At 56.5% G+C, this 20,688-nt stretch overlaps 1 protein-coding gene across 4 annotated transcripts in view; it reads right to left on the bottom strand.

The window, feature by feature from the left end:
• UNC5B (unc-5 netrin receptor B) overlaps positions 1 to 20,688 on the bottom strand; it is an 81,465-nt gene that overhangs the window by 4,111 nt on the left and 56,666 nt on the right. Inside the window, exons 2-16 of one of the 4 annotated variants that reach the window (XM_019745971.2) lie at positions 15,901 to 16,125; positions 11,749 to 11,892; positions 11,163 to 11,266; positions 9,670 to 9,850; positions 9,057 to 9,089; positions 8,739 to 8,906; positions 7,813 to 7,977; positions 7,570 to 7,602; positions 5,533 to 5,727; positions 4,812 to 5,201; positions 4,077 to 4,164; positions 3,120 to 3,288; positions 2,760 to 2,993; positions 1,092 to 1,241; positions 324 to 488 (exon numbers count right to left, since the gene is read on the bottom strand). In XM_019745971.2, the coding sequence (XP_019601530.2) occupies positions 324 to 488; positions 1,092 to 1,241; positions 2,760 to 2,993; positions 3,120 to 3,288; positions 4,077 to 4,164; positions 4,812 to 5,201; positions 5,533 to 5,727; positions 7,570 to 7,602; positions 7,813 to 7,977; positions 8,739 to 8,906; positions 9,057 to 9,089; positions 9,670 to 9,850; positions 11,163 to 11,266; positions 11,749 to 11,892; positions 15,901 to 16,125 (2,444 nt within the window). The remainder of the gene's footprint in view (positions 1 to 323; positions 489 to 1,091; positions 1,242 to 2,759; positions 2,994 to 3,119; positions 3,289 to 4,076; positions 4,165 to 4,811; positions 5,202 to 5,532; positions 5,728 to 7,569; positions 7,603 to 7,812; positions 7,978 to 8,738; positions 8,907 to 9,056; positions 9,090 to 9,669; positions 9,851 to 11,162; positions 11,267 to 11,748; positions 11,893 to 15,900; positions 16,126 to 20,688) is intronic. The other 3 variants (XM_019745973.2, XM_019745972.2, XM_019745974.2) reach the window with 3 other exon arrangements.

The following is a 20,688-nucleotide window of genomic DNA, read 5'->3' as shown; positions in this document are numbered from 1 at the left end:
CCTGCACCCTTGGGCCATGCGATGACCTGATACAAGGGCAATGGTAACTGTCCTCCCTGAAACCTACTTTCTCATCATCCAGGTGGGGCTCACTGTCCCCCTGGCGGTCGTGAAGATTTAGTGAGAGAGTCTCTGTCGCCTGGCGCATAGTCCATGCCAAGCACAGGGTCGGCACTCAACAAATGGTACCTAGCTGTTACAGCAGAAAGTAACCCAGCCTCCACTCAGACTCGGGAGGTCTCTGTGGGAGAGGGCATTTCCACTCAGATAAGGAGGGAGCTTAGGGGCTCTGCCTGCCGTACCCCAAGCCCTCCAGCCCTCACCTCTGCCAGTGTGGTGTGCAGCTGGAATATCTGGCCTTCCCCTTCCACCTGCCGCACACAGATCTTGCAGGTGAACTCCGTGGAGGCCAGGCTATGCCTCTCCAGGGTAAAGGTGCAGTGCAGGGCCTTCTGGCTGCCACTCCAGACGTGATAGAAGGGGATCTCCTGGGGAAGGAGGGGCGTCAGGGTCAAGGAGGTGAGGCCAGCCTGCCCCGGCCTCAGGGAATGGAGGCAGAGGCAGGGGGTGGGGCCTGAGGCAGGCAGGTCAGGCATCTCCACCCAGACAGGCAGAGCAAGACCTGGTCAAGGGCCTTTCAGCTGAGAAAGGGCAGCAGGAGGCACAAGTCTGAACGTGTGTGTGCGCCTGGGGCTGCGGAGCTTATAGACGCAGTGGTGTCATGGATGGGTGGGGGCCCCAGGACGCGACCATCAGAGATAAGTCTGGACAGTCTGCCAGGCGTGGACGCTCTTAGAGATGGTAAGGCCCTTTTGAAGGTGATGTGGGCAGACGTTTGTGCGTGGGACTGTGTGACAGGAGTGGGGGTGTGAGCGTGGCATCAATGGCACCAAATGTGGGGCTGTGCCTAAGGAGGACTGGGAGGGAGTGTGGGGTGGGCGGAAGACAGACAAAGATGGAGGGGCAAGGCTGCAGGGCCGCGGGAGCAGCAGGGCCTGTGTCTGGGAGGGGGAATTGCTCTTCCCTGAGCGGACCCCCAAGTGTGCCCCCATCTCAGCCCCAGCCCTCCCCGCCTTTGGCCCAGCCCTCACCTGGTACTTGGCCAGCAGCTTGCTCCTCCAGTGGGCATGGGGAATGTCATGGAGGGAGAGGCGCAGGTTATGGTAACTGTCTTTAAACAACAGAGGTTTGGGCTCCTCCACGAGGTAGCCGCCCAGGGTCCGCTCCAGCTCCAGCACCTCCTGTGGACCACGGGACAACGGGAAGTGGGAGTCCATCATACTTGGCCAATGGGCCCTTTCCTACTACAAGCTTGGGGGTTGGGACAGACATGGGCAGAGGGAACCAGGCTATAACACTGAGGGCAGGGGCCCATCTGAGCACAGGGCTGGGCATTTGGTAAGTGCTCATAGAAGGCTTACTTGAGGATACATGGATGAACGGATGGATGGATGGATGGATGGATGGATGGATGGATGGATGGATTGGATGGATGGATGGATGGATGGATGGATGGATGGATGGATGGATGAACAGATGGACGGGTGTATGAATAGATCTATAGAGGAATGGGTGGAGAGATGGACTGATAGATGGATGGATAGATGAATGGATAAACAGATGGATAGAGACGGACAGATAGAGCGATAAATATAAAGATGGATATACACATGGATGGCTGTAAGATAGAAGGACAGATGGAAGGAAAGGTAAATGGATAGATGTGTAAAGCTTGGGTGCACAGATGGACTGCTGACTGAATGAGTACATAGATAGATAGGCAGCAGCTGGATGGAGAGCTGGAGACGGACTGGGGCTGAGTAAACAAAGAATGCCATCGTGTCAAAACGTGGCAACTTCCCTCTTACTCTCTAGTCCATTCTCTGCCCAAACCTGGACATTAGTTAATGCCCCAGGATTAAGAGAGCTAGGCTACAAGGCCTTTTCCCAGGGGTCTCCAGCCCATTACGGGCCTCATGGAATTTCAGGCCAGTGTGGTCCCTGCAGAAGACACTCTCCCATGAGGCCTTTTCACCTGTTACATCAGTCGTCAGCTTGGAGTTTGAGACAAGTCACATGCGACTGGGAGAGAAAGGAGCTGGAAAAGAGCACCCGGAACAGGCATCCTCCAGGTCAATGCCCCTGCCCAGTAGACAGGTTCTGACTTCCTTGGCATGGCCCCAGGGATGCTGGGAAGCTCAGCTCCATCTCTCTCCATCACACACTCACATCCCTGCATGCTGTGATCACGTGGATGACACAACTGCCTTTGCGTAAGCTGCTGTCTCCTGGAACGCCAGTCACCCTTCTCTGTCCAGGATGCCCACTTGTCCTTTGGAGCCCATCAGCTCTGCTGTGAAGCCTTCTCAGACTCTTCCCCAACAAGCCGGGCCCTGCAAGCCCCTTCTAGGCTGGTGCACCCTCAGCCCTCTGGAAGGCCATTGTCAGTGACCCCGTCTATCTACCGCCTCTAGCCAGGAGCTTGGTGAGGGCAGGACTTGTGCCCGATTCATCCCTGTATCTTGAGAATCTGATGCCACTTCAATGTTTGAGGAATGAATAAATGAATGAATGAATGAATGAATGAATGAATGAATGAATGCAGGAGGCTGATGGTGGTGGAGAGGTGCCTGGAAAGTACATTATCCTGGCAGGGGGAGGGGGAGAAATACTAGAAGGTACCATATAGCTGGCGAGCCGGGGGTAATACACCACCGACAGTGTGCCAGGGTTTGTGGGTACCTGAGGCCTGGCCTTACCTTCAAAGCTGCAGGTGTGTCCTCCAGGCAGTAGACCCTCAGGCTGTACTCCAGGGAGGTACAGAGGGCTGGGGCACAGACAGCCAGCTGGAGCCGCTTGATTGCAGAGCGGGAATAGGACTCACCCGTGAACACGTAGGTGCCCAGCTGGTCTAACAGGATGTGGCAGGACCTGGCCTCCAGCTGGCAGTAGCAGGGGGTGTCCAGGGTCTCCTCATCCAGGGTCACCACCTCCTGCAGGATGAGAGTGGGGGTGGGGCAGACAGCTCACAGCCAACTGGAGGGGTCAATCCAGGCTGGGCCCGGTGGAAAGGAGGCAGGTTCAGGGAGTGGGCCCCGCCCCCAGCCGTGGCGCCTCACCTCCCAGTGGCCCTGGTGGGCCTGGGTCTTGAGCTGGAAGATCCAGTTGCCAGCACTGACTTCGGCACAGTGGGGCACCGTGAGGATGACGGGGCGGCAAAGCAGGAGGCCCGTGGGCCCACAGGTCACCGAGGGGCTCAACACTGTCTGGGTCCCTTCTGCAAGGGGGCTGGGGGCAGGAGGGAGGCAGTGAGGGGCTGCCCGAAGAGCTTCGCTGGGGCTCGGATGGGTGCCGGGCACCCACCTCTGCCCCCACTCCGGGGGTGACAGAGGGCAGGTCTCCTCGCCTGGGGCTCCCAGGAGTCAGCGGAGAGGCAGAGAAACGGCATAGACCTTCAGACTGCTTCCAGAATCTGGCTATCACATGAGGACATTCTCACAGGCAAATATTTGTTCATGTTTTTAAAGGTTCTGCACTCGTGGAATGTTTGTGATAGATGTTGCTAAGCTGTCCTTTGGAAAGCTGGTACCGCTCTATGCTCCACCAGCGAGCATGCCATGGAGGGCTGTGTGCTCCGCTTTTGTCTGTATGAGGTATGATCATATGAATTACTATTTATTTGACTACAAATTAGGCTGAATATTTTCTCAAAACCTATCAGCCAGGGTGTGTGTGTGTGTATCACTTGTTCATATCCTTTGCCCATTTTTGTACTGAGCTGTTCAATTTTTCTTATTGGTCTCTAAAACCTCCCTACCTAGTAAGGCTATTAGCCTTTGGTCATATTATAGCCAGTTTGTCCATTGCTTTTCAAGTTACGTGACTTGTTGTGCTGGTTCTGCATGTTTGAGATGTGGACAGAAGATCTATCAATGTTTTCCCTGGAGGACGAACTCTGGCCTTAGAATCAGGCTTAGAAGGGGAGAAGGTGATATTTGACCCCAAGGTGGGAGGGCAGTAGGGAAAGAGGAGGTGAAGGCGGGCAGCCGCGGCCGGGCTGGGGTTTTTCTACTCACAGGGTGTTCTCCGCCTTGTTCAGAAGAAGGTACATCTCGTAGAACTTGCCCTGGGGGATGGCTCCATTGGGCACCAGCAGGCTGACCCCTAAGGGGAGAGGGAGGTCAGCACGGGCTGCGGGGAGTCCAGGAACTCAGAACAGGGGATGGAGGGGGTGGCCCCAGCTTGGGGCAGGCAGAGAGAGACATCTCCTGAGCTCCAGGTGGTCACCAGCAAGGGGTGGGGAGAGGTCTTGGGACTAGGTGTAAGGAGAGGCCAGGCCACTGACCACAGAGGCTTGTTGCTAACACAGGGGCCTTTGGCATTGAGATGGGGTATAAAGATGGGGCAAAGGCCTGGAGTCTGAAGGTCCCAGTGCTGTCTCCAGCCTTGGGTATGACACTGCGGAACTGCTAACTGCTGGCTTTGTAACCTGAGATGGGCACCCCTGCCCTTTCTGCTGCTAGAACCTAGGACAGCACTACAGGTTTGTTGAACTACATGGGGTATTCTTCACCCCTAAACAGAGAAACTGAGGTTTAGAAAGTGCCTGGGCCAAGGTTCCCCTGCCCTCGTGAGGCAGAGGCAGACCTGGATCCCAGGCCTTCGATTTTATAGTCACATCTACCCCTGGGCCTCACTTTCCCCACCTGTGAAATGGGATCAGGGAAGACCTATCTTCTGCTGGGTGGTGTTGGGCTGTCCAGAGAGGATGTGCTCAGTTCAGGCTGACAGGCAAGCAGAGAGGGACCCACCTGTACCGGGGATGCTGAGCCTCCCGCCCAGGCAACCAAACGTGCCGCTGACGCTGCTCCCTGGGTCACGCGGCAGGCTCAGGAGCTGCTGGGAGCCGAGGCTGGCGCTGCGCAGGTGCAGGAAGTGGGTATCCCGGGAGAAATCGCCAGGGTACGTGCCTGGCGGCAGGACCCCCAGCAGGTCAGCCCTATCTGGCAGGCCTGACCCGGAGCCGGTGGTGCTGGAGCTGTAGACCTTGATCTTAAGGCTGGGCAGGGGGTCCAGCAGGGGCGAGTTGGTCATGGGGATCTTATCGGCCGAGTCCTGCAGGGCATACACAGGCCCGCGGTAGATGCCGGCACTGGCTGTGAGGTCCGGGGGCACAGAGGGGTGCAGGAGCTGCGGATGGTCTGCAGGGGTGGGGGGCGACAGTCAGAGCCAGCAGTGCCTCACCGGCCCAGTGACACATTCTCCTCTTGCCAGGGGCCCTCCCGTGGCAAAAGCCCACCCAAACGTCCAGCTGCGAAAGGCTTAGGTGGCTTATCAGCCTCAGTTACTCCTTTCCTTTTCTGGATCTCTCTAATCCATACCAATCTACATAGTTATCGCTAGAACAAACTCTGGAAAAACCCTGGGAGGGAGTCAAGAGCCCCCACTCTGATGGGGCGGTCTGGCGGGCTGCCAACCCTGCTGGGGGCCCTGCCCACCCCCACACCGACTCAGGTGTCCCCAGCTCCTTACTGGGCCTTGCTGTCTTGAAGTTGACTGGGTGGAAGCCTCCAGTGAGGGCGGCGGACGAGTCAGTGATGTCGGTGTCTGAGCCTTGGCAGCTGCGGCGGTACACCACCACGGCCACCACCATGAGGACGGCCACCACCACGAGGATGGACACCACGAGGCCAGCGTACAGCGCCACATCCCCTGAGGACTCCAGGACTGCAGGACAGGAGGGCCGTGTGAGGGGCAGGTGCAGAGACCCAGGCCTGGGGAGAGCCAGGGAGACTGGGGGTACCTGAGGGGGGGCAGTGCTGGGTTCTAGTCTGAGCCCTGCCGTGGCTCCCTGGGCTGGTGACCTCAGGCAAGCCTTGAGCCTCTCTGAGCACCAGTCTCTATAAGTAAAAGGGTCTCAAAACTTCTGTCCTACTCCCCTCTCAGTGTGGCAAGGACGAGCAAAGGGACGCGTAGTCTCACGCCCAAGAGTAACGCGGTGCTCACGGCTGAGAAGGAGACAGGGTCTGTGGTTCAGTCACCAGGGCCACAGATTGTCCTGTCAGAGCTGGGATTAAACCCAGCCTCGCACTTGCAGCCTGCAGCAATCTCCAGGGGACCAGAGGGCCCACCTCTGCAAGGGGCTGCTCAGACCCGCCCATCTCCCATTCTGTGCTGAGGGTGGGAGGTGGAAGCAGAGGGAGGGAGTGGATGGGGAGCAGGAGCAGGGGAATGAGGTGGAGAGGAGGTGAGCAGGTGGAGGGGAAGGAGGGGGCTCAGGGAGGCAACCCTCGGCTACAAACCCCCCCCCCCACAGGCAGGCTACTGGGCTGGAGGACACCCAGTTCTGGTGGGGGGGCGGGCGGGCTGCTACACAGCTGGAAATAACTCTACGAGGCCAGGCAGGAAGGGATCAGAGTCAAGACTCCGGATCTAAAGTAGGGCTGTCCAAGACGACTTCCTACTGTGATGGAAACATGCGATGTCTGTGGCTGTCCCCCAATGGTGACCAGCCACACATGGTTATTAAACAACCAAAATATGGCTGGTGAGACTTAGGAACTAAATTGTAAAATGTATTTCATTTTAATTTAGGTAAATATGAGTTTGAGCAGCCACACGGGACACACAGGTAGAGCCAAGGCAGCTGCTCTTTCTTCCCTTTGCGTCCTTGGGAGCTCCAGGTAGTACCTGCCCACGCTCTCCCCTCCCTGGGCCCTCAGGGAGATAGGCCTGCTTTCCCTACCTGGACCCCTGCAAGCCCCTGGGGAAGGCCCAAGTCTCAGCAAGGCAGGGCAAGATGCCTGCCCGTTTCTGCTACCTTCCGGCCCCCGTCTTGCCTCAGCAGCCCTCAGGGCTGGGCTCCCACCGCTCTGGCTCCCCAGGTTGGGCTCCGCCTCCTGATGTCCTCACTCACCAATGGGGGCCACTGATCTGGTGATTTACAATTTCTAATCAGTCACCAGCCTGATCCCCCAGGGAGCTAGGCCAAGGGCCTGGCTGCTGATTTTATGAGTCCAGAATTATTTGGAATTGTGGTTTAATTACCACAGGCCAATCTGCCCAAGCAGCTTTACTGCTCTAGTGTTAGTGCAAAGCAGCCTCTGGGGCTGAAGGCTGAGCCCCTCGGGACTCATGCGGGGCAGTGGGTGACCCAGAGAACTTTGGAAGCTTTGGCCCAGCTGCTGGGGTACAGTGAGGGGCACCGGGATGGCCTCCCACTGTCCCTGTCCCAGAGAGGAAGGTCAAGGGGCTAAGAGCAACAGCTTTGGCCACAAAACCGTTTCAGTTCAAACCCTAGCTGGATCCTTGGATAAGTCCCTTCTCTCTGACACTAGTTTTCTTCTCTTATCACGGGAGGGTCAGAATAATGCCCTAGGGCCTTTCTGTCAGCCCAGGGTCTGCCTGTGTGTACGTGATGGAGGCTGTGACACAGTGTCAGGTCCTAGAAATCTCACGGACGGTTGGCGGGGAGGCACTTTCAATTCCCCCTGCGCTGCCCCCCCCCCCCGGAAAAGCCAGCCAAGGAGAACCCCAGAGGAAAGAAGACAGCCATGAAATGGGACTTACGGTGGCTTTTGGGGTCACTTAGAGTTTTCTTATCTGTCGAGGGAAATAAAGGGAAAGACAATGACACAGGTGGTAGAGAAGGTGACGGGGAATGGTGCGGATGAAATGATAAATATGGTGGGTGGGCACAGGCCCCAAGGGGCTGCTCCACTGCAGGCTGGGCACAGAGTGAGGCCTGGGGGGTATTTCCTTATCTGGCTCCAGAGCCCCTCCTTCCCAGGCCCCGCCTTCCTGAGTACTCACTTTGCATGCACAGCCCATCGGTGCAGTTCTTGGAGTCAAGCAGAGTCCCACTGCAGTCTCGGCCTCCGTTCTGGGGCGGGGGTGCCATGCACTCACGGCTGCGCCAATGGGCACACTCGGTGCTACAGGCCGACCATTTGCTCCACTCCGTCCATGCTCCGTCCACTGTAGGAGCACAGCACTTAGCACATGGGAACACACACGTGCAGACACATACACACGCAGGTATGTGCACGGAACACAGCAATGTACCACGCAGACCACACAGAGAACCCCACACCATATCCAAGAACCCCACACAAATGCAGAGTCAAGTGTTCCAGGGAGGCAAAGAGAACACAGGGAGATGCATAAGGTCACTCATGCAGATGCAACCCCATGCACAAATGTACACACCACGACACAAACCCAGGGTGAAAACTCCACACTGCCCCCACAAACACGTAACCAAAGAGCGAGCACACAGCCAGACGTGCAAGGACACAGAGGCAGAGATGCAGACTCAGACAAAGACAAAAGGAGAAGGGGCCTGCTGTAGGATCAGGGTCAGCGGCCAAGGTGCGCCTGACAGTCAAGTGCAGGAGCGCAGACGCCCTGACCCCAGGCAGCTCTGCGACCCTGGTTCAGGGAGCTGGCAATGAGAACCCTCGGCTTGGAAGGCAGAAGAGCCCAGCCCTCAGACCGCAGCTCAAAGCCTCTGTCTCCAGGTCTCCAGCCGCCCAGGCAAGAACAGGAGGTCACAGGTCATGGCATCTACTCCAGCCTGCTCGGCCAGCTATGGGGGCCCCGGGATAAACACCTGCTGCTTCCCATTGGGGCACAGAATGGCTGCCCTGGCTCTGGTCGACACCACAGCACAGAAGGGAGGGCGGGGGACTGGGTGTGGCATGGACTTGGACAGGGTGCCACGTGGCCAACAGCCTTACCTGGGCACACGGTGGTGCAAGCCGTTTTCTGGAAGGCCTGGCCCTCGCAGAACGCTCCTCCGTTGAGTGGGGTGGGGTTGGTGCAGGTCCGTGTGCGCTTCTGCCAGCCACGGCCACAGCGGTTGGAGCAGGGCGACCACTCTGCCCAGCTGGACCAGCCGCCGTTCACTGCAAGGGCAGCGGGTGTCACCCAGCTCGCCTGGCTCTGCAACTCATGGGTCCCCCAAACCCCATCCCCCACCCGACGGGGCCTCTCCGCTGAAGCCTGGCCATTCCTAGGTGGACCCCTCCTGCCTGCAGGGCTGGGGACTCACATACCAACGGGCAGAACTGGGCTCTCACCATCGGCACCTGAAAAGACCCTCAAGGTCATTGTCTATTCCCCACCCCATTGTATAATGGCAGATGAGGGTGTGGAGAGGGCTAGCACTTACCCAGGGTCACCCCGTGAGTGATGGAGGACCTGGGACTGGAACCCATTACAAGGCTCTTTCTACAACATTGCAGTCATCTCAGCTGTGGCTCTGCCCCTCCTCCCACCCAAGGGGATAGCAGGGGACAACAAGGAACAGCCCACAGGCCTGGCCAGCCGTTCCCTAACTCTGCTAGGACAACAGGCTTGGGTATGGGGATGCCCACCAGGCCTTGCCCCAGCGCTGACTCCGAGAGAACTGGGTCCTTCTCCTTCAGAGACAGGCAAAGGGCCTGAGAAGGGACGAGTGCTCCTGGCTGGGGACCCAGGGGTGCCTGACTTGCCCACGACCTTTGCTAGGTGACCTCGGGGAAGGCACCTCCCCTTTCTGGGCCTCTCTCCCCCACTCCCCGGTTCACCAGGGTCCCACTGGCCTCCTGGGTAGGGCAGGTGAGGTGGGTCACCTAGCCCTGGGCGCTCTCCACTCCCTCGGCCATGCCCGCCCCACGCAGGCCTTACCATAGACAATGATTGTGGCCGTGGTGCTGCGGCGCTTGGCCACGATATTCTTGGCCACGCAGGTGTAGTTGGCGGTGTCGGACAGGCGGGCCTGGCGAATGATGAGGTTGTGGTCAATGGTGATCAGGAAGTTGGTGTCCTGTGCGGGGTCGATGACGTCCTCGTTCTTGAGCCATTCCACCTGCAGGAACATGGGCGAGGGGCATGAGGACCCAGGGGCATGCCGGGAAGCGGGCCCTCACTGGAGGGGCAGGGAGGTCTGACCATAAACAGGACAGCAACTATCCATGTCCACCCACAGTGGTGACACAGTGAGGCAGGACATCCACAGGCCTGGACACAACAGTCACAGTGGTCAAGACCACCACTCACCATGTAAGAGCATCTACCCCATCGGGCTGTTGTGAGGGCTGAATGAGGGAGCACATGGCAAGCGCGGAGCACAGGCCTGGCTCACAGTGAGCACACAGTGGGAGCTAGTAGCGCAGGCCTTCATCACCACTCTTTAAACTGCCTCCCTCAGCTTGGGTAACAGGCCTGGCACGTGATGAAGAACATGGTCGCTGGGTTCCAATCCCAGCTCTGCCACGCACTAGCTGGGTGACTGCTTTACCCCTCCCAGCACTATTTTCCCAGCCATAAGATGGGATGACGACACCCCACTGCAGGGTTACTATGAAGACCAGCGTGCCGAGTGCCCAATGACAGGTAGCTATCACACAGGGTGTCTGTCTGGGCGCATTTTGCAGATGAGGGCATCGGCTGGGGGAGGCTGGGTGGTTAGAGCAAGGTTTTAGGGCCAGGTGGGCTGACCCCAGAACAAGAACTCAGAGTCACAGCATCTATTCCAGCCTGTTCAGCCAGCTATGGGATCCCTGGGATAAGCATCTGTTGCTCCCTACTATGGGGACAGAATGGCTGCCCTGGCTCTGGGAGATACCGCAGCACAGAAGGGAGGAAATGCGGGATCCCGTCTTCCGCAATCCCTGTGCTGCTGGCATCCCTGGTAGCAAAGCTGAGCTGTCTGCCACGCCCTGCTCTAATTCCTGGGCCACCACTGCAGCGAGTGGGAAAGGCAGCATGTCTGAAACACAGCAGAGGTGGTGAGGGGACAGGTGGGCATTGCCCAGGGATGCAAAGGCCAGCCAGCTTGCGGGGTGAATATACACTCAGACACATGCATTGTGAGACCCTTTGTTGTCCGTAAAGCTGGGCTTTGAGTTTTGCACGGGGCGGGCGGAGACGGTGTGTGCGGCCACTTCCCTTGAAGCAGACTGAGGCTGGAGTCTACCCAAGGAGCCTTCGGAGTTCCTGCCTCAGCTCTGCCCCATCTCACGGGGTTATGCCTGCAGAGGGCTCAGCTGGGGTCTGGCGTGTGTTGAGTTTTGAGAGGTCACAGTTCCTTTTACTGTGAAACAGGAGGCTTTGGGAGGCTGAGGCATCATGCCTGGCTGGCCTCCGCCATGCCTGCCGTTCCCCGTGTCCCCACTCACCTCAGCCACAGGCACCCCCTCTGGTGGGCGGCACTGCAGGAGAACCTCGTGGTCCAGGGCTACTTCCTTGCCTAGCGGCTCCTGATCGAAGTTCTTGCGCAGGTCTGGAGAAGAGAGAGGGTCCCAAGGCACAGACAGGGAGGAGGCCAGTGAGGCAGAGCTGGAGACTGAAGTCACCCATTCTCGCCACTAGGTGGAAGTGTACACCAAGAGAACCTTCACGGGGCCGCCTGGCCCTTACCTGGGGAATACCCTTTTCTCCAAAGTGGGGGCCTCACCTGGTGGACTTGTGGAAACAGGGTTCCCTCTCTGACTTTGGGATCCTAAGCTCATGGTGGCCTGGGCTGGTGAGGAAGCTGGCAACTTCCCTTATATATACATAGAAACAGGCCATTGGAAATCTGGTGGCCCTGGTTCTGGGTCTAGAAGCCCGCTCTGAGCTGGCATCCGTGGGCTCAATGTCTCTGTGATGGGCACCTTCAGCCAGATGCCCCCAAAGACGTGGAGTTCCCTCTCCAGGATCCATGGGGTGGGGGTGGCGGGTCACGGGCCTGGGGAATGGACTTGGGGTGTCAGGGTGACGTACATGCAATGCGGACGTAGGCCCGGAGACTCTTGGTGGTGCCCGCAGAGCTCCAGGCCACACACTGGCACCAGTAATCCTCCAGCCCGAACAGCTCCTCCACCTGCTGCCGAGACACCTCAATCTGCACCTCTTGCACTTGCATGCCTGGGAGAAGGAGAGAGACACCCGTCAGGGGGCATGTGTGAGGGCAAGAGACATAGCAGGGGGTACCATGACAGCTCTCTGCTTTCCAACCCCCAGCTCCTGCTGGCTCTTCGGCCAAGGGCCTCTCATGTCCATCTATCCATTTTTCTCCTCTCTTCTGTCTTCACCCCGCCCCCAGCCACCACCGCCGCTCACCTGGAAACTGCAATGACTAACACAAGCCCTCTGCCCCTACCCAATCCACTTTTCACCCTACAGCCAGTGTGGGCTCTTCAAAACACACAAATGGCATGTCATTCCCTGGTTATGCCCTCAGAACTCTCAGCATAAAGACCCAATCCCTGCGCCTGGGCCTCAGGCCCAGCACGTTCCCCCTGCCCCTCTAGCCACAGGGCCTTTGCACATGCAGTCCCCTGCTTGGAAGCCTCTTCTGCCCTTTCTGTGTCCAGTGAATTCCCAGTCACTTTGAGCTGGGCTTCCTGTCCAAAGGGAAGGATCCCCTGACCCTGGCCCACTCTCCTCAGCCCTCAAGGACCACTCAGTGCTCCCGCCACTGCACCAGACATGGGTCTGAGCACTTATCACTCCTGCCCACCCTGATTTCCTCACTGACCATTTGAGCACTGACCGTTATCTGAAACTGTACTATTTATTGATAGATTCATGTGTTCATTGTCTATCTTGTGCAGGAGAATGAGGAAGGGCTTTGCCCTGTTTACTGCTGTAGCCCAGAGAAGCTCAGCAATGTATCTGAAGAGAGCATACGGCTTCTCCCTGGTCACGGCTCATGGGGCTGGAGCTGGGGGAGGCCGGCCCCTCACTTCTCAGTGGTACCCTGCCAGGGCCTGGGGGCCTCCCTGGATAACTGCATCCACTAGCCTAGAGAAGGAAGCACGCACTCTTCTGCCAACTCTCCCTTGACAAAACCTACGTTCAGGAGGAGAGTGAGCCCTCCTGAATCAGGGCATTCATCCTAAGCTCCTCCCCAAAGCTTGTGGGAGGACTATGAGGCCTCCTCTTCCAGGAAGCCCTCCCTGACTCCTCTGTCTCAGAATTCCTAAAACTGCTCCTCCTTGCCATGACGTGTCCCAGCACACCTTTTCAGGGTTGCACGTGGGTTCTGATAAGCCCCTTGAGGGCAGGATTGTCCACTATAAACACTGTGGTACCATAGCATGGTGGTTAAGCATGTGGCCAGGCAGATGGACAGGCTTGAATCCTGGCCTCACTCTCACTCCCTAGCTGTGTGACCTTCACTAACTACTTAATCTCTCTGAGCCTCAGTTCCCTCATTAGAGTAGGACACTCAGGGCAAACTCTAAATGAGCCATGGCAGTTACTCTGCCATCGCACGTAGCTCAAGCTGGACACAAATCAACTCTGGCAGGTCATTTGGACCTCATCCAGCCCCCCCTCCCATTGACATTTGGAGAAACTGAGACTCAGAGAGGGTAAGTGGCAGATCCCAAGTCCCACAACAAGTTGCCAGCAAAGCCGCGATCAGCTCTGTTGGTGTCTTGCCCAGGTTAGAACTCTGTCCCTTACCACACGATGCCTCTCTGGACCTCTTCCAATGACCTCATTGCTTTACTTCTCGGGCATCATGGTGTGTGTGGGGACAGGTGGGGGCTTTTGCCCTGGGAGCCTAGGCAATGAGAAGCCCGTCCTGATGGCCAGGGATCTAAACAGGAGGGGTCTGGGGTCTGCTGTTTGGAGGCCCCAGGAGGGAAGAGGCTGCTTCATGGACGGGGGGGTGGAGGGGTGGGGGGGTTTGCCTGCTCGCAGTGGCTCCCTGGAGTGCTCGCCCAACAGGCAATGCTGCATGGCCCGGCCAGCAGAGCAGGGTCCCTGCCCCTGATTTTCCAGGCAGTTGCCTGGAAGAGTGGTTCCTCTCAAGGGGTCAGCCATACAGAAGGTTTCAAAGCACTCACCCGGCAGACAGAGGGAAAGGATCAGCCTGGGGGCTTGACGCTTGGCAATGGTCCCAGGAGGCAGAGATGAGGATGGGGCCCTGGGTCCCACAGACGTGGGCCCCAGCACCAGGTGTCCGCCCCTGCATGTGACCATGTGGCAGGCAGTGCCTAGGCCAGGACACAGGGCTTGGCTGCCCACCTCAACCTGGTATGAGCTGGTGGGCTGGCTGTCCCACCTCTCCTAGCCCAAAGCTGGCATCCTCTTTGTTTTCAGGGTCTGGAGAGTGCCAGGGAGGGCCAGGGGTGGGGGGGCAGGAGGCTTGGGAGGAGCCAGCCATACTGCTGCCAAGGGAATGGTCCATAGGACCACTGTCCATTCTCTGTAGCTAATGGGGACGGCAGTGCCCCAATTTCTAGGACTGGCAGGGCTAGTGTGCATAGGAGCAGGGGTGTAAGAGCCCCACTGTTACTACTGCTAATAATTGTAGGGGCTGTGAGAGTCCCTAGCAGGGTACACTGTCCCCTTGCTCTGCGGACCCACATGGCTAACCGCTGATCCAGGCCAGAGGGACTCAGGGGGACAGATAGGTAAGGCCAAGTTTCCAGAGAAAGAGGATAAGAAAAAGCCAGAAAGAGGATGGAGGAAACAGCATTTATTGGGCACCCGCCGAGTCCTGGCACCATGTTCAGCGCCACCTTGTTCCCTCACCAGGACCTTCTGTCAACATCCCAGTTTACAAAGAGAGGTGCGAGCTCAGAGAGGATGAGTAAATTCCCCAGAGTCACACAGCTAGAGACTGGGGTATAGACATTTTCTTGTAAAACTTCTTTTCTAAATTTTGGATTTGGGATGAGAATGAGCCTCCAAATCTACTTTTAAAAGTTTGGTAAAATAGCCATAACGTAAAACTTACCAATCTAACCATGTTTGGTTCAGTGGCATTCAGTACATTATGGGGTATAGTTTTAAGCCTGGGTGGTTCTAAAAGGTGTGAGTTTTCATAGCGAAACAGAAGTTGGAAGAGGGAGAAAGGAGGGAGGGAGAGAGAATGTCAGGGGAGAGACACAGAGAGTGAGGCTGAGAGAAGAGAGGAGAAAGAAAAAGAATAAAAGTGGGAGAGATGGGGAGAGAAGGGGAGTGGGAAACATAAAGAGACAGACACAAAAAAAGACAGGGACGAGCAGGGAGAGGCAGGAGACAGAAGGAAAGAAGAGAGGGCTGGAAAAGCAGGAGAAGATAAAGGACCAAGGGAGAGATGGGCAAAAACAAAACCAACGCAGACACTGGGGCCAGGGAGCTGCCCAGTGCTGGCTGCCTGGTGGTGACCGGCAGTGGGTCGCCCACTTTCCTGTCCTGAGCTCTGGGAAAGGCTTTCTACTTCCAAGCATTCCTTTATTGCAAACAGGGGCCTAGGGACACACAAGGCCCCCCACTTAGTCTCAGGGGAGAGACCAGCCTCTAGGAGTTGTGAGGAGGCTGGGGGTCTGCCTCCTGCCCCCCCCACCTCCCTGGAGACGCCCAGGGCCCTGCACATGTGTCAGAAGGAAGGGGCCTTAGTTTCAGCCACTTTCCTCTCTCCCTCAGGGTTTGGGCTACATCTTTGCACCACCTCTGTAATTATTTACATAACATTATTAACCTTTTAAAAATGAAAATGAAAATGATTTCTGTGAAGGAAACATTGCATCATTACTGTGAATGGAAACAGTATCGCTTCCCACAAACAGAGAAGATCTGCAAAACGAATGATGATCTAGAATCCTGGCCAGGTGCTGCCAAAGCCAGGGCACAGAGCAGGTGCTGGGGTGCTGGTGAAAGAACCCTGGTCCCGACTGGACTTGCTGCCTGATATGAGCAGGATGGAAAGAAACTGGAATAGGCAACATGCAAGTCAGCAAAGGAGTCGGTGCTATTGCATTTGGTCACCCAAAGTCAAGCTGGGACATGTAGCCGACGCTTAGAGAAACACTGATCCGGGGTGAACCCAGATGGGAAACTGAGATTCAGAGGGGCCCCATGGCTGTGTGAAGTCTCCCATGGAGCCTAGGCTGTCCCAGGTGTCCTGGGGGTGACCAAGTAAGGAGGGAAGCTCACCAGTGGCCTCATCCCAGCCCTCCTGTGTGACGTGGTCGTTCTGGCTGACCCACTCGCCGTTGCACTTGAAGTAGATCTGCGTGGCGGGGAAGGCACGGCAGCTCAGCTCCACGGGCTTGTTCTTCACTATGTAGGCGTCTTGCGGCTCCTGCAGGAAGTGGGGCAGCGGCTCGGCCGGCACCGACGGGAAGGAGTCAGGGAGCACCTCGCCGCCTGAATCAGTGCCTGTGGAGGGAGGGCGGGCTCTGGTGAGGCCAGAGGCTGGGAGGCTGGGGGCACCCCTCAGTCCCCTGGAAACCCATGGCAGAGAGAGGGGACAGCCAGAGGAGATACGCTGGAAACTCCTCTACGGCTTGGGCAAGGTCTGGCTCTCCTGGTCCTCAGTTTCTCCATCGCGCCCTGCTGTTAAGGGCTTGTGCTATGGAGCCACTGCCAGCTCTAGGATGCTGTGAGTGATTCTGCTTCTTTACAGATGGAAAAATGAGGGTGGCCCGGGGCGGTGAGGGGACCCATCAGGGTAAGGACACCCCTTTAGCCCTCCCCAATGTCCCCTGCACTAGCCCTGCGCGGCCGCCCTCCAGTATCCTATGGTGACACCACAGTACAAGAAGGGCTGGAAATGGGACTGAGGCTGGAGCTCAAACCAGGCCAGTGCTGCCTTGAAGCCACAGCTGCCCTTTGCAGCCAGTCTGATGGAAGCGGGGACAGGAGCCAAGGCCGGCAGGGCCATGGGATGGGGTGACGTGGGGCGGCTGCACCAGGCCTGGGCTCCCTGGTGTAGCTGGGGGGGCTTCATCCTCCAGGAAAGCCCAAGGCAGGCGGCAGCTTGGAGGGGAGACAACCTTTCTAGCAGCCTCCACCCTGGTGGGGGCTCCGACCCACCCCTGAGCCTTTCCCACCTCAGCCAAGTCCATACCCTCTGCCTTAAGGATGAGGAAACTTCAGAGGCTGGGAACACAGTGAAGCTGTTAATTTCCCCGGCAAAGGGGCCCAAAGGAAACCCTGGCTGCCCGCCTCCCTGGAAAGAACAGCACCTCAGGAGGTGAGACAAACAGGAAAGGAGAGCGCCAGCTACTGCCAGCACTAGGAGGGGGAAACCAGGCCAGGCCAGGCTATTGGTTCGCAATCCACTTAGGAAAATTGTCTTTCCAATGCCAAATGCCAAACGATCAGGTGGCTGGGGACAAGCGGCAGGGGGCTTGTCCTCCTCTGCTCGCTGCTCCAGAGGAAGCAACAAATTAAGCTGCAGGGGTGCACATGTCTACCTGGCCCTTCCCAGCCAAGCAAGGCCCTGTCAATCCCAGCACTTCAGTGCCTCAAGTGGGGCTCGGGGTCCCGGAGGGAGGCCAGAGCCGTCCCTGGGATCATGCACTTGTCCTCCAGAGCAGAAGGAACAAAACGTGCCTGACGTGCCCAAGCCGCGCTGTCTCTCTGTGCACCAGCAGCCAGAGCTAAGACTGGGGGGCTTCAGAGCTCTGAGAAAATGCAGGGTGGTCACTGGCTCCAAGTTGTGTGTGTGTGTGTGTGTGTGTGTGTGTGTGTGAGAGAGAGAGAGAGAGAGAGAGAGAGAGAGAGAGAGACCCCGACCAGCAAGAAGGGGTGAGACTCCAGCTCCATCCAGCATGTTCTGTGACCCAGGGAGAGCCCCTAAACTCCGACCTCATTACTTGGCCTCTGAGGAAGGCAGGATGACATGAGACAAACATGTCTGAGTGCCTAGGAAGGGTCTAGCATATACGTACAAGTTCCTGTATTCAAATAGCAACTAATGCTCACCTCACATTAGACGCTGTTTCCAGTTCTTTGGTACTTTACGTAATTCTTGTAACAATTTGTTAGGTATGTTGTATTAGTCCCCAGTTTATAGATGGGTAAACTGAGGCCAGAGAGGTTAAGCAACTTGCCCAAGGGCACACAGACAGCAAGAGGAAGAACCAAAGTTTGAGGCCAAGAAACAGACTTCAGCGTTTGGGATGTCGCCCGGGGGTTATCACTGGAGGGGCTGCACACATTGTGGGTGTCCTCACACCTGGGAATCCTGACAGACCCTGACAATGGTCGGGACTCTGCAATTACAAGGGCTCTCTCACAAAGGTCCAGCAAGGCTGGGACCATCTTTGCTGTTTCAAAGCTAAGAAAACTGAATAATCCAAGTGGGGCAAATGACTGACCCAAGGCCAGCTAATTAGTGGGGAGCTAAACTGGGAATTGTACCGAGGATTCCTGAGGCCCAGCCAAGGCTCCCCCATATCCGCTTCCCTCTACCAGGCAGGGAGACACCTTCTCCGTAGGTAAACTGACAGCCTCTAGGGCCTGGGAGCTTGGGCAGTTGGTCTCCCATTGGCTTGACAGCTGGTCACTGTGGCCTCTCCGCCAGGTCGGGCAGCTCCAGGGAAAGCAGGTGGAGCCCAAAGGGCATGAGGGCAGTGGGGAATCTACCAGGCTCCATGCCCACCTCCCAACATCAGTCTCAGACTCAATGGGTGTAAGGCAGGGCTCAGGCTTCAGAGTCAGACACCCCTGGGCCTGAACCATCCCACTGGACTCAGGCACCTCATCTGTGAAATAAGGGGACTGACAGCCATGAGAGAAGGTATGTGGGAGCCCCTGGGTGCAGCTCGCTGTATGCTCACCCTACCTTCTAACCGCGTACCCGCCGGCCCCCAGGGGGTGGCACTTTGGGCTGTATTTATGACTTTGTTGTATAACCCTAATGCGGCTCATTTATAAAGCAGGTACAGACGTGACTGAGGAAAGTAAACATGAGGCCCCCATTAACACAGCAGGCCCTACCCTCCCTGCCCCACCCCTCCTCTCAGCCCTGGCACAGAGTCATCTCTGCCCTTGGCAGGAATATGGTTGGGTGTCCTCATCAGTGCCTCTCCGTCATGGCAGCGCTGGGGGCCTCTTGATGTAGCTATTGCCCTCTTGCCAACATGCCCACCCCCAGGCATCCTGGAAGCAGGCACTTCCAGGAGACAAGGAAGAACTAAGGGCTGACCTGAGGTTCCTCCCCAGAGGGACCAGTGGCGGACTGCAGGCTGGCTGGCATGCAGTAGGCACTCGGTGACTGCAAGTTAAAGGGGGGCTGGGCTGCTGCCAGGGCCCGGGTAGCAGCTGAGTTGGGCCCCTGTCCTAACCACTGGCCACTTCCCCGCCTCCTTGGCCCTGGCTTGGGCCCTAGTGCCTGGGGGAGGTCCCTGAGCCTGCCCGGTACAGGGCTGCTTGGAGAGAGAAGAAAGATGGAGTCTTGGGGCTTCTGGGTGCTTATTCTGTCAGATACTTTTCGAGAGTGTTTCATATTAACACGCTGACCCCACAACAACCCTAGATAGAGGTTCCCAAACTTTTGGTCTTTAATGTCTTGGTAATTTTTACCACGTAATGTTTTCTCTTTTTTTGGTAATTTTTACCCCAAGGTCAAAATAAATTCCTAGTGGTTCTGTTTATTAAGTAGTTAGACCCAAACAACGTGTGTGTGTGTGTGTGTGTGTGTGTGTGTGTATCCTAACACCTTAGTAGCCATTTGAAAAAATAATACACGTAATTTGAAAGAAAAAATATTTGTATTCCATTCCTAAACAGCCACCATGACTTACTAATATGGATGTGTGCACCTGTTGGGCGCTGAATAAGTTCTCAAGTCTTGGAATCAGAGTGTCTCCCTCATTATTTGTCTCCCAAATGCCCAAATCCCAGCTTTGCAGAAGATACGATGCCATCTAAAGAAAAGAAATGTGATGTAATGTTGACGCGGTGAGCTATATTGAGCTAGCAGTTGTCGCGGTATCTGGCAGCTGTTCAGTACTGCTACGCTATGTTTCTTGGAAGATTAAAAGTATCTCACAGCACCCGTGTATTTGTTGTGGCACCTTGGGGTGCCTTGGTACACAGTCTGAGAACCACCGGTCTATGCATTAGGTACTATTACTACCCCCATACTACAGATGAGGATGCTGAGACCGTGACAGTTTTAAGTAACTGGCACAGGCTATAAATCCAGTAAGTAGCAGAGCTGGGGAGCAAATTCAGGTAGTCTGATACCCGAATCTAACTTCTGACCTGGGACTGGTATATACGCCCACTGTATGTGAGGTGCGGAAAATATTTCAGCAAATTTACCTCTTACAACCCCCAAGGTGAGGATTTTCTTCCCATTTCACAGATGAAGACATGGGGCTTCCAGGGACTTGTCTGAGGTCACCTGGTCAGTGGGAGGAGGCCAGGCTTGGTGTCATCTCTCCGCCCCTGGGAGGAGACCTTGCCTCTGCCAGGCCAGATCTGGATTTCCTGCTGGCGGGAAAATGTCCCACGTCACGTGTGTTTTGCTAATAGCAGAACTCATATGGACCCGTGGTTGCAAAATTGCAACCTGCCTTTAGAGCCACAAACACGAATGGCCCAGCTATCCCAAGATGAAGGTATGGGAGAGGACACCTCCCTGCACAGACATACTCGGACAGTCAACACACAGGAAAAGAAGCACCACTGAAGTCAGGAGCCCTGGGTTTGCACCAGGGCTGGGCACTGCCATTGCTGTGTGGCCTTCCTCTCAGGCCGCAGAGCCCCCGGCTATAAAATGAGGAAGTTGGTGCAGCCAATCTCTCAAGCCCTTCTAGCACTATGAAATGTGAAGATGCCTTGTGGGGAACCTGTTAATGTATGACAGTGTCCCATTGAGTACATTTTTTCTTCAGGAAGTTAGTTTGCTGAAAGTGGGGTCACCTTTCTTGCCATTGTTATTCGTGGCTCAGAGACCCAGCACATATTGTGGTCCTCGGGCACAGG

The sequence above is a fragment of the Rhinolophus sinicus genome, linkage group LG07 (assembly GCF_036562045.2).
Source record: "Rhinolophus sinicus isolate RSC01 linkage group LG07, ASM3656204v1, whole genome shotgun sequence".
NCBI classification, from domain to species: domain Eukaryota; kingdom Metazoa; phylum Chordata; class Mammalia; order Chiroptera; family Rhinolophidae; genus Rhinolophus; species Rhinolophus sinicus.
This window is presented reverse-complemented; position numbering and strand designations above follow the sequence as displayed.